Raw genomic sequence first — 13,773 nt, forward strand, 5'->3', positions numbered from 1 at the left:
TTCTTCAGCAAGCAGTTGAAATGAATTCTTTTAAAATATTTTTTAAAAAGAATTTGTCCCAACCGGCCTGCAGCTACGCTGTAAGGTTGGAGGGACAAGTTTGCCACCCTGTTGTTGGAGGAGGGAAAGATTGACAGCCTGCTGGGCTCAGGCTTGGGGGCGGAGCTGGCTGCGATAGCAGTGTGCTCTCCCTGCCTGTCCCAGTCACTGTCGCAGGATCGGGCTGAGCAGGAGCACTTTTGGCTAGCTCCTGCTTCAATCGTGTCAGTTGCGTTTGGGCGGGGATCGGGTGGCTAATCGGATGGGAGAGGAGTGTCTTTTTGGCTGCTGGCTCTGGTCATCAGTTTCCCTCCACTCTTTTATAGCGGCGTTTAGCATGTTTGGGGAAGATCGAGTGGCTGATAATGCTGGGAGAGCGTTTGCTCTTGCTTCTTGTCAGTTTCCCTTGCCTTCAGGCCTTCAGGCATCTCACCAAAGATTGGGTTGCTGAAAAGGCAGCAGGCTTGGTAGCGATTGAGGTGTGTTTCTGAGTGTTTAGTGCTGCTGGTGGGACTCTGGTGGTCCTGTGGGAGTGTACTCACCGCGCTGTTGCGGTGGCATCATTATACGGCTGGTTTCACCCCCCCCTTCACCCCTCCTCTTTTACTGGGCAATTTTGTGGTGGGGTGGATGCAAATTCATTTCTTTCTTAGGGAGCTGATTTAGGATTGGGTAGTGGGTGATGTGAAAGGCCCTTTCACATCAGGGAGGTAGCAGGGAGGCAGCATCCATTTTAAGCTCCCTTTGGGTTGTTCTTTTTGGGAAAGAAGGTGGCCATTTTAGGTGCTGCGGAGAAGGGGCCATTTTAATTCCAATTGCATTGAGCTTCCCTGTGGGCTTTATTTCTGTAGGAGGAGTTGGCCATTTTGGGTGCTGGGGATCAGTGGCCATTTTAGTATAATCTTGGGTGTTTAAAATGACTTGGAAAAAAGGGACGGGCAGGTCTAAGGGATAAAACCCTTTGCTTAAGGCTCCTAAAGCTCCACCTAAAAGGCTACCTCCCCCTTTATGCTCTTCGGATGAGGAGGGGGATGATGTGGTCAATGTTGCAATTTTGCAAAGGCTTAGGGCACTTGAGCAGGCTTCCAGCTCCCTAAGAAAACCTCACAGGATTTGGGTTCTGGTTTGCAGAAAAATTTTAAAGCTTCATTCCAAGCAGATATTTTAATCAGGCTGTCTATCCTTGAGGGCAGGTCAGCTGGTAGCATCGGTGGAGGAATCGTGGGTTCTAGTGGCTCAGAAGGGGCCAGAGGGCCATCGCTTATGGACATCAGAGGGGGATCTGCTTTGGTACCAACTGGAGCTATGGGTAAGGCTGGTACCAACACACAGTTGCACACTGGGCAACTTGGCCTTGGGGCATGATTGCACCAGCTACATCGAGTGCTGCTACAGGGGCATCAAATGCTTTCCCTTCCCCTGACATGAGTGGTCCTGGCCATCTGGGCAGTTTGGCCCTTATGGGCCATGGCTAACAACTGGACAATAGGGCATGTCCGGTCCCATGATAGGGGGATGGGGCTTTCCTCCTCCCTTGAGCACTGCTTATGGGGATGTTCCTTTCACTGCCATACCTTTTGGGGAAGTAGCACTACCTTTAGGGGACCATTTATTGCCAGCGACGAGAGATAAAATTCTAAAAGGGGAATATGTAGATATCTTCTCCCTCCTGTTCTGTGAGTTGGAGAAGAAAGAGAAAGAAGATTTAGATGACAAAGAAAAGGAAAAATTGAAGAAGCGCAAAGTGGACCAGACTTGGGTCAATTGGCTTCCAGGGTTTTTCATATATGCTGGTGTGATAGCACATGCCCAGCCTTGGAGGGCGGCTTCACTTATCCAGTATATGAATATTATTTATAAGAGGTATACAATGTTTAATGGGCCCGCTTGGATTCAATATGACGAAGAATTCAGGATGAGGGCTGCTTTATACCCCTCCCTTCAATGGGATTGTATCCACCAGCAGCTGTGGCTCCAAGTCATGTCCCCTGCGCGACCAAATTTGGGCGACTGTTCTGATAGCGGTCATTTAGTTGTTAGGTCATCTGTGTCTTCTTCATCCTCTTCCCGCAGTTCTGCGGAGCAGACGGCTCAACCTCGCTTGCTCTGCTGGGAGTTTGGACTGCGCAAAATTACATTAGTGGATCCCTAATGCTTTATGAACAGAGGAAAAAATGGTACCTCCCATTACAAAGGGAATGACTTCTTCAGCAAGCAGTTGAAATGGATTCCTTTAAAACATTTTAAAAAAAGAATATATGTATTCATGCTACAGAGCACATAAAAATGTATGGCCTAGGTTAGGAAAACATGTTAACAAAAAGTAATAATCTGCCAATAGCAACATTAGATTTGGCTTGAAAGAACCAAGAAAAAGTACTCTTAAAGAGAAGAAAATGTAAACTGAGCCCCCAGCCAAGCTTTCTTCTGTTGGGTAGTCATCTAATAAAGACTTGAAGCAGTACTTGACCCTACCTTACAATGTCCAACAGGTCTGGGAAGCTATAAAGTACTCCATCATTAATATTTCCATTATAGCTACAAATGACATTGGAAAACCACCACTGGAGTTGCTGAATAATAATAACAGAGGCAACAGAGAATATATTGAGTGCATTTTAAGTCCTATTGAAGCTGGTAGGATTTCCTTGATTGGTTTCTATGGGGCAGCAACTTGCCTTTCTTTGGATTGAAATGATTGTAGGTGAATGATTAAAAGATAAAAATGCTTAACAAAATCTGAATGGTATTAAGGGAATATTGTTTTTATTCTTTCTGCATCCAATTATTCTGTCTAGCTGTCAAGTGCATATGTGATGAAATTCTTCAGATTCTGAGATCCTAAATGTTTTATTGGAGCTATAACTAAGAACTGCATTTTGTTTGCATTGTTCTTCCATACTGTTCTTGTGTGCTGAACTCTCCTGCATGGAATCACAATTGGATTCTTGAAGGTACTACTTCCTGCACTGCACATTATTATCCTTTCATGTCTGGAATACATTCTTCAATTTTAACTGCCTCTCAGCCTCTTCTCTTAGCCGCTAACTTCAGCTGTCACCATTCACACTTGAACAACTGTAGACCTCTTTGTGCAACTATCCTTCATGATAGCTGAAAACCACCAGCTGACAAGGTTGGATTAGGGTTAGCATATTGCACCACTGATCTGTGATGTGTAGGCCTCGGATTCAGTGAGCTCACAGGAGCACAGCTCCTGAACTTTTCTGAGAGTTTCTCCTCCTCCTTCTGAGAGTTTCACCTCCTTGTCCATTGAATAGTATCTGCAGCTGCATAACAATCCCTGCATGAGCTCCACCACCTATTTTTCTACAAAATGACCCCTGGTGATGTGTACTAGTTCACTATGTGATGATAACTTTGGCCAAGTCCTTAGCTCTAACCTAATGTGATTATTGTGATGCTAAGAGCTCCACCCTTGGAAAAAGGGCAAGATTCAAATGTTACAAACAAACATAGACTCATAGAGTTGGAAGGGACTTCCAGGGTCATGTAGTCCATCCCCCCACAACCCTGTTACCCCTGCTTTGTGCCCAGAAGATGGCACCCCCCCCCACAACCTCGTAGCACGGATACAACCCTTCCTGCCAAAGTTCATAGAATCAGTATTGCTGTCAGATGGCCATCTAGCCTATGTTTGAAAACCTCCAAAGAAGGAGAGCCCATCACTTCCTGAGGACACCTGTTCCACTGAAGAACTGCTCTAATTGTCAGGAAGTTCTTCCTAATATTTAGCCCAAAACTCTTTTTATTTAATTCAGTAATAAATGCAGCACTTTCAGTAAGGGGTGTTATATAGTAGGGGGCTGCATAATGAAATTTCTGAGCTGAAGCTATCCACATAAATAACTGGTTTGGTCCAAAATTCTTAGGTTATGAACACTCTCTCCTGAAACAATCTGTGTTTTTCCATCTTTGGATGCTGCTAGCCAGCTACAGCATGAGATTGTGTTTTTCTTTGATTCTATTGATTTCTAGTGCAATGGCATTTCTTCCTCCCAATTGGGTCCTTGCAAGGCAAGGACGCAGAGCATTTCCAGCCAATCACCTTTGGAGACACACCCTCCTTTGGGGATGTGGAGCCCTTTTAATCTTTGCAGCTTCCTATGGCTGAGAAAGTACAGAGTTGGAACACTTTATTTAGGAGCTCATAGTATGTCTCCTTGGTCCAATTTACTTGGAACTTGGGGATTCATTACAGGACAGGTAGTACTCATTCTGCAAGAAGCAGAAACTCTAGTGCTCCTAAAAATCCTCCATAGGAAATAATGAAATTGCAATTACAATAGCTGGGAGTGCCTTGTTCAGGGGCTCGTAGAATTTGTCCCCTTAGCCCAGTTGGCTTGAATCGTGGACAGGCACCACTCATTGTGATGCCATTTGGTGTGTTATTCGGTGGAAAACCAACTAACCTAACCCTCTTGAATAATCCCTCATAAGAAATAATTGCAGAATGATGGGAAGGGATGTGGTGGAGTTCTGTAAAGGAAATCACTCACTTTCACTTTGTGAAAAGAAGCAAGCAGATCATTACAAGGAAGTGTGGCCAGGAGACGCTGCCTGCCTCTATGGGGGTACCCCACTGGATAATAGGGTCCCAGCCAAGGAAACCAAAATGGATGCTGCTGTTCAGAAATACAGGCCAAGGGAGGACACTTCTCTCTGCAAAGTATCAGAGAAACATGCTTAGGCCTGGCTCTAATTACAACATAGGCCTGGCTCTAATTACAACATAAGCTTCCTCCTGGTCTGGCCTCTCTCCCCCTCCCAACGGGATGTTAAAATTCATTAAGGGTTCACAGGTAGGTATTGTTTCTACCTTAATCCTTGGCCACTGATTAATCGGCCGTCTCCCTGACTTCTTACTGCAACTCAGCTTCCCTTTTATTTACTTCTATAGTAATGTCTGTCACCTGGACAAATCCTTTGTTTTCTATATTTACTCCTTCTCAGGGTATCTCAGCGAAATAGATTAAACCATTAACACCCATCCTGACTTATCCTGACAACATTACTGAGTTAGCTACACCTATTTTCTTAACCTGGGAACCTGCCCAGGATTAGCCCATCAACAACTATTAGGGTCTCCATAGTTACAGGAGGGTCTCCACTCCTCAAAACCCTATATAAACTGGGTCTAAATCACATTACATTGTCCATTCTTTAAGGTGCCATATATAGTTTGTACCCGTTACTCTCTGTAATAGGGTCTATTGGGCGTGTCAGGCTGGTCGTGCACATTCTCCTCTCCATTTTCCTGCTACACGGACGTCTGCACTTCAGGACAGGTAATATCACCTTCTTCAACAATCCCTAAAAATCCCTATCGATCACCTCTATTATTCCTAGTCCTTGTTTGCGTGTATGTTATTGTTTGTTATTTAACATAATTTTATAGTAAACATTTTAAAATATATTTACTCTGGAGTCTTTGTTTCTGAAACCAGACCTCTGAATCATTGATGGATAAGATCTATGCTCCTAATTCACTCTACATCTCCCTCTTGCTAATTTCCCCATCTAAAAGAAGAGACCTCAAGCATTTCCGGAAACAGAAGCATGGCAAATTGTTTTCAGTGAAAAGGTATTTTTTTAAAAAATGTTAGTCACTCTAAGAGTAAGAAAATGCAGGCAGGGTTTTTTTTTTTTTTTAATGCCATGCTCATCTGCAGCTCTCCTGCTAGGCTGCTGCTCGACTACCATTTTAGGAATCAGTCAAGAGAAGTGCAACCACACAAAGTCACCTACTTCAGGTGACCATAACATTGCACTGCTTTGTTCAATATGCTTGAAAATTGGGGGTGGGGGTGGGGTCTTTAGATTACAGGAAGGACTGTGCTCTGTGCAAATTTGGTGCCATTATCTTTATAAACAACTGCCACACTCTCATATGCATTTCCCACTGAAAATAATGGTCCAAAATCAAGAACTACATGGATTTTAATCCTAAACTGGTAACATCTCATCCCTAAATAAACAAACATTGTACCTCCTGCACCAAACCTGGATCTGAAATTACAACAAAATTTTCTCAGCACACACCACATTCTAATTTCTATAAAAACAACACATACCTTTTTTTGTTTGGGGTGTTGGTGTTGGTGTCTCAATGAAGTTATTAGGCATTTAAGGCTTCCTGCTATTACTGTGTTTCAGAGACAGAACTATACATTCAGCTTTTTGTGCTTGCTAAATAAGGACAAGAGTATCTGAGGATAAGGGGAATAATTTTAGAAATATGCTTTGACCTCATTACTACAGATATGTTGCTATAGTGCAGCAATTGCTAATGAATCAATGGTCCCATGGTATCTACCTAGTCTTTCTAAGACTGGCCAACTGGCATTTAAATAAGATCCCAAGCTGTCTATTGGATGTAGTCTGTACAAAGAGCAAACAAATAATATCAATGCAAAACCTCACTGTAAGATTCTGGTTGGTAACCATGTTGGTCTGAAACAACAGAACAAAATTGGAGTCTAGTGGAATCTTTGAGACCAACCAAGTTTTATGCAAGGTATAAGCTTCGTTTCTTACCCAGTCCTTTCCCTGTGTTCCAATGGTTGTATTAAATGTAAATTTGACTGTCACTATGTGGCCGTGCTCTTAATATAGGGATTTCCAAAACTTAATAGAAGAAGATGAAGAAGATATTGGATTTATATCCCGCCCTCCACTCCGAAGAGTCTCAGAGCGGCTCACAATCTCCTTTACCTTCCTCCCCCACAACAGACACCCTGTGAGGTGGGTGGGGCTGGAGAGGGCTCTCACAGCAGCTGCCCTTTCAAGGACAACCTCTGTCAAAGCTATGGCTGACCCAAGGCCATGCCAGCAGGTGCAAGTGGAGGAGTGGGGAATCAAACCCGGTTCTCCCAGATAAGAGTCTGCACACTTAGCCACTACACCAAACTGGCTCTTGCCAGTTAATGAGTTGGGCTACGATCACATACCACTATTCAGCTGGATTGTATTATACTGATCCATTAAGCCTTTTGAAATATTCTGCTAGATTAGTAAACATGTTGGGTTAAGTTGTTTTATAATGTTTTAATATTTTAAAAGGAAAAGAAATGGTCAATTTGTGCAAGACAAGGTACAGCTAAATGTAGCAGGAATGGGGCTGATGCTGCTGTTAATCTACCCACACTATTAATACTTGATAATTTATTAGAGATATTTTGGTATTTGTGGATAGGGATGGGAACTGCATGCTCAGCTATACAGTTTTCCAGTCAAGCCTGAATATCAAATCTTGATCTCAAGAATCTTTCTTGTAGGATTCAAAGCAAGGTGTTAGGATAAATATGTGAAATATTCAAGGGTGAATATTTGTTGATGTTTGATAAATGTTATTCATACCAAACTGCACCCATTTGATTTGTTTGGCTCAAAAAGCAAAACACATAATCACCTTCCAAGTTCCTGCATGAAGTCAGAAGGAAATAACTAGTGATATTACTCTTGAAGTTAATGGTATAAGGCAGGAAAGAACCCACAATTTGTCAGTGGAAGCATTGCATTGAATTTGATGAGACTGGAACTACAGCCTTTTAGTCCAGTTCTGTGTAAGCAGAGCAATGGGTTACTACATGTGTTCCCTAGTTGAACAGCTCTCCTCCACTGTTTTGTTGTCAATAACAGTTATCTAACTGGGGAGTGGGGGTGAAAGGCTGTATTCTATTTCCACTGTTTTCACCCTTTCTCCTTCAGACAAATGATTGGCACTGCTGCTGACTTGGTCAGTCCATAGTTCCAGCACATCAATGGCCTTATTCATGTGGTAAATCCACACAGAATCTGCTAGTCAGTACAATCCTAAACATAATCTATTAAGTTAATGGACGTAGAAGGTATAACTTGGTTTAGGATTGCACTATATCTGTGTGTTCTCATGCAGCTGAGGATATGGGCACATAAGTTTGGTTCTGCATGTACAGAATGGTCCTAGTTGGATCAAGGCACAGGGTTGCTGTCATACACATCCTTACTAGGATATATACCCAATTAATGGAGGTTACTCTACAGCAAACATGCTAAGGATTACTCTGTTTGGCTATAGATTGTTAACTTCAAATAACGGATTCAGTAATTTTAAGTTAATTAAAATATACACAAATCTCAGAAACCTTTACCAGTGCACAGAAAAGTGAATTTCTAAACCAATATGAAATATATTTGCCTATATTTTTTATGTTCCAAAAACATAAAAAAACTTCTGTAAATGGACAATGAATAATAACCCTTATGCACATAGTTATATTTCCAAAAATATATTTACAGTCTATTACAAAGATTACAAATGGAAGTGTCTATGTAATGGGAGTATGTTAATTCAAAGTTTTTTTGTTCAATTGTGGAAATTTTTTTACAGATTTTCTTTAACAAAGGGAAAAATAGGAAAAAAATTAATATAATCAGCGATTTTACTAACCAAACAAATAAATAAAATGACAAATATAACACTGTACAATGATCAAAAAGGGGAAAATATGGAAGGGCAAATGATCTATTTGAGTATTCTGTAGCTATCTTTGGTCCTAAATGTGGGAAAACACATTATGTAGCACTGAAATAATTTTTTTTTGTGTGATGCTCTGTAGGTAAAATAGAAAAATATAGTGCATTTTCAATGTATTCAGAGCTCACTACACAGAAATGTGTGTACAAAACAAGACAGTATAAATAAAATGTACAAGTTTTACAAAGGAACATTTACAGTATTTTTTTTCTTTTTCTTTTTTTTGTGGATGCCCACATTATCAAACAAGACTTAATTTATATGACTGATCCCTAGGATCTTTCGGTATGAAAACCAATGGGAGCAGCCCAGTTCTCTTTGGAAATACAGCTATTCACTGCTGGGGTGGCTCACGATTTTCATGATTTTTTTTTGACAGCATTTATCATCTCTTTTTTTAAATATATTCCTGCAACACACTTTGTTATTGCTTATGGTACTTCTACATTTCATTAAACTCAAGTACGCATATATTAAATTAAAATGGTATCTTTAAAAAAAAGGAACTTCATTCAACAGCTACCTTTCAGTCAGAAGTCTTGAATGACTGTGCCTAGAGCAGCAAAAATCTTGTTTAAAAAACCCTCAAAAATTCTAAACTGCCACTTGCCTTACACTGTACAGCTTGAATAGAAAATCTAAAGGCACCATCTGATAGTAACATCTCCTGTGCAAACATAGATGTTCTTAATTTTCATTCACTTTACTAGGTTTACACATGAGTATCCAGAGAAAGTTAGGTACTCTTCAGTCCCATCAAAATCACTGGGAATTCATGGCACAATTCAGTTCTCAAATCACTTTACTTTTATTGAGGCATAACGGTATCTAATTTTCTCTGCCCTGTATTGTGCATCAGATATTCCTTTGGGGCTATGCCCCAAAGGTGCAATCCAGGAAAAGTTAAAATATATCTAGTTCATGTGGGTATTCTATAGAATGTGTGTAGGATAGGATAAGATGTGGGTATTCTAATAGGCTAGGTAGGATAGGGTGTGCGTATTCTATTCTCACAGGAAACTGGATTTGAATCATGATTCCCAATGGTGGAAGCATTTGTTGAATGAGATCTAGAACTGTTGCATTCTGAGATTCCATGTTGAACTGGAAAAATAGGAAAGCATTCCTCCCCACCACTCCTCTTCAGAACATGTATTTTTAAAAAATCCTTTCATTCTTGCAATCATTTCACTTTACTCAAGTCACAGATTCTGGAATGGCTTCTGTACTCCATAACCTTCCCACTCTTGCCGGCAGCCATGCTCTCTTTTAGGTGCCAAGGGCAGATATTCCTTGGAGATTGGAGATACTCCTCCAAAGTACAGCAGTGTCCAACTAAAGCAACTTCTTCCAGTCAACAAGGAAGGAAAAAGAATTACATTACATGGCTTGGTCTGACTTAATGTATGATGTCATATACATGGCTACTCCACCACCACACAAAGGACGCATGAACTGGTGCTAAGTCCCAACATACCAATGGAATTTATCTTCCCATTAACTGCAGTGGGATGCAGGTATGCCTACTAATTTCCGGATTGCACCTCCAAATATTTATTTTTATAGACTACATTCAGCTTAATCTCATTTTAATCACATGCCAATTAGTTCTCTCAGACTTTCTAATGTGAAATACTGGAGAAAATAATAATAATAATAACAATAATAAATGTGCTCAGATTCAAAGGCTAGGCAACACTACACCTGACTTTCTTGACACTCCTACAATCAATCATTCAGTGAAAGTTTAACGTTGCAGATGTACAGCTTCCATTTAACCCAGGCAGTACACTAGAGTCATCTTTCAAACAGCTTCTTTAAAAGCGCCCAGGCTTTTCTAGGGAATATTATTGCTAGATTTTCAATTTTAATTATGTTCTGTTTATAGAGAACATGTGATTAGTTATACAAAATTGTTTTTTTTAAAAAATATTAGAACTTGGCAACTTTTTTCCTGATTTCCTGCCAATTAGCAAACCACATTAAAGTGGTATTGAATTAACAGACAGAAGTAAACTTCATAAAGAAAACCTAACCTTAACCTTGCCTCATCTCTCCCAGTGGCCAGCCAGACACATGTTTCTTAGTTGCACTTCTTGTGTCTCTGGAAACTCATACAATCTTTCAAAGGTCCCCAGTGTAATGATGTGTCATATGCTTAGCACTAAGAAGGTCCAAAGATATAAAGGTCACACTAAAAGAAGATCTATATGAAGAAGAAACACAATTGATTTTTTTTAAAAAAGAGTCTGAAATCAAAGGATTTAAGGAAAATATTTTGTTGACTTTAACAATATCATGATTTTATCTGACAAATATATTCTTTCTTTATTTTAAAATCCTTTATGTACACTTTAAAAAGTCCATTAGATAAAAAGGAGGTTAGAGAGTTCAAGGTGTTTGTAGGTGTTTCAGGTAGTACTTTGTTTATTGTCACTGCTTTCGTTGCCGCCATCGGTGGATCTGGTTTCCCTTTTAAAATAACTTTCTGGTGGCACTTAGGAGTTCAAGTCTGTAGGTGCTTCTTATGGGCCTTCTATTGTCTGCAGGAAGGACCCAAGAAATCATGTGTCTTCTAGCAGCACTTCATGTAGACTGAAGGCCAGCACTGTTCTCTCAGTCTGTCACCTCCCTCATAAGGGAGAAATGTCTATCACACTTGGATGCCAGTGCCATGCAAATGTAACATTTGTGCTCTCATAGTCTGAATGCTGCTCATGATTTTCTTTTGATGGCCAACCAATGTGATCCCTAAACTCATAATATCACTAGGAGAAAAGAAAAGAGAAAAGTTCAACGTTAGGTAATCAACTGATAGTGGATTGAATTGAAATATACTCTTCTCACAGAGACTGTTCTTATAACAGAAGAAATAGTTCAGTGAACAAAATACTTCTTCAGTCAAAGGAAGATTCATCCATGAGTAGAAAGGTATGATTTACAATATCTCATGCTCTCCAGAAAGTTTAAAATGTTCTCTGTGATGGACAGCATTGTGAGATACCTTTTACAAAATGAACAAAGGCACACTCTTTTCAACTGCTAGTATCTTGTCAAAAAATGAGTAGAGGTGATTTCTTTGTTCTCCAGGAGTATGAGTGCCTGTCAAAGGATATGTTGTGACCCCTTTGTGTGAATGTTGTGGGGAAAATGGAGAAGACATTACAGTTAGGATTTCCCAGGATTACTTAGTTATCATCAGATTAATTGTAATTGTATTTACCAAGGTGGTAAAGAAACTTAATTATTAAGTAGTCTCAGTAGGAAGCGTATTACTTGGTAACTCTTACAATATAGAAGATATGGAGAAGGAGAAATGATCTGATTGAGGCTTACAAGGAAGTATCTTTAGCAAATGTCTCCTTCTACAAGGGCCAGATCTGGGCGAGGGGGGGGGGGGGGAAATTGGGCACCAACAAAGGGGGGGCGCCAAATTGGGTATGGAGTCCATTGTATTCTATGGGACCATAAGATAGAATGGCCCATAAGGGAGCATCATCTTTTATTTTGCCCCCCCCCCTCTCAAAAAACATGTAGATTTGGTCCTGTCCTCTACACTCATAACTCAGCAAAACAGAGCCTCCAGAAATGCAGCAGTCTTTACAGTGTTGCAAATGATTAGCTAGGATTCCTTGTACTGTGTAAATGATCATCAGTGCACCAAGATCTAGTCACCAAGGACAAGTTTGGAATCCTGACACTTTAAGCAGAATATTCCTCAGGTCGCAACCTGGGAGAGGGCCTTGTCATGGTACCAAAGCTCTGAAACTTTCTCATCTAGGAGATTCATCTGTTTCCTTCTGTTGACATCTTCCACCAGCACATGAAGACTTTTTTTGTTTTATTTGGCATTCACTCACTGACACCTCCTTCCTACTCAATGTTATGTTTTGTATGCATTTTAACAAAGTTGTTTTAATGATGTATGTTTTTAAATGTTTTAATTATGTTTTTTTTATAATATATGACTTTATTATAGTAGTTTTACAATGTGATTTTATCATGTATCTTATAAATTGTTAGCCGCCTTGGTTACTTGTGGGAAAAGAAAGGTGATTTATAAATTTTGTAAGCAAATTAAAAAAGTAAAGAGATGGTCATGCTACACATTTTTAGCAATACATGATTGATTCCCATTTATCATTCTTCCTTCTCTGATTTTTAAAAATGCATTTTTATATCTTATGTAACTATTTTTATGACACTTTACAGATAACTCAGTTTATTTTGTCTTTTACATAGCCCTACTAGTAGTGCTGATGGCAGTTGTGGGAATTTGTTTCTGTAATTGTAGCAAGTGAAGGACATCATCACATAACTGATTGTCTCCATTTCACAGACTTGCTGTTGAAGTGATAATCGCTCAAGCCATTTTGAGGACTGTTGAGACTACACATTTTGGATTTTTTTAACACTAGGCTGTTATTTAGTTTCAAAACCACAGACATACAATTAACTTACTCAATAGTCATTCTGGCTACTGTCTCAAGGTTATTGTAACCTGCTGCTGAAAAGTTATCCTTATATCTTTCCATCTTGATGGCTTGTAACCATTCTCCTACAGAGCAAAATGTAGTGAAGTCAGGGGTGTTCTGGTCCAGAAGAGGGCTGATTGGTCTAGATGGGGAAAGAAATCCAAAGTTATTATTACCATAATGGAAAAATTACAGTACTGGCATTAGGAACAGAAAATTATAATCTCCAGTTGGGTTAACCTTATGGCAAGAAACTAAAGATTTCAGAACATTTTCACTCTTACAATAACAACAAAAACCCTACAGCTATTGCTGGTCTTTAAATAAGAAAAGAACACAGAAACAGAAGACACAATTATGTATGATGGATAAACATCACTGATTCACTCACTAGGAGCTGGATAAAAATGTTATTCTTAGAAGCAGCTTCAGAATGGTCTTGGACTTTATGCAAAATCATTTAAGAGAAAACTATTGCTCTGAATTATCAAATCTAGATTATTTGATGTGAAGAAAAGACATGAAGAATCTGATGAACTATTATCTCACCGGTGGGATAATTCAAGCTTGTGTTTAGGTGGTGCCTTACCCTGAGTCAGCTTTCTTGATGTGGCACTACATGTGATTTTGGTAAAGATATTTGGAAAAAGTGGTAAGTAGCGTGGGTGTTTGCTATACAAATCACCCACTTGATTGTGTGCTGATCCAGCTGGCATACTA

General features: G+C 39.8%; 1 protein-coding gene across 3 annotated transcripts in view; it reads right to left on the minus strand.

The window, feature by feature from the left end:
* Positions 1-10,828: 10,828 nt before the first annotated feature.
* EPHA7 (EPH receptor A7) overlaps positions 10,829-13,773 on the minus strand; it is a 268,727-nt gene continuing 265,782 nt past the window's right edge. For all 3 annotated transcript variants that reach the window (XM_060237277.1, XM_060237267.1, XM_060237288.1), the window contains 2 exons: positions 13,040-13,195; positions 10,829-11,346 (listed from right to left, as the gene is read on the minus strand). In XM_060237277.1, coding sequence (XP_060093260.1) covers positions 11,232-11,346; positions 13,040-13,195 — 271 coding nt within the window. In that variant the 3' untranslated portion in view covers positions 10,829-11,231. The remainder of the gene's footprint in view (positions 11,347-13,039; positions 13,196-13,773) is intronic.

This window comes from Heteronotia binoei, chromosome 1 (assembly GCF_032191835.1).
Source record: "Heteronotia binoei isolate CCM8104 ecotype False Entrance Well chromosome 1, APGP_CSIRO_Hbin_v1, whole genome shotgun sequence".
Classification (NCBI taxonomy): domain Eukaryota; kingdom Metazoa; phylum Chordata; class Lepidosauria; order Squamata; family Gekkonidae; genus Heteronotia; species Heteronotia binoei.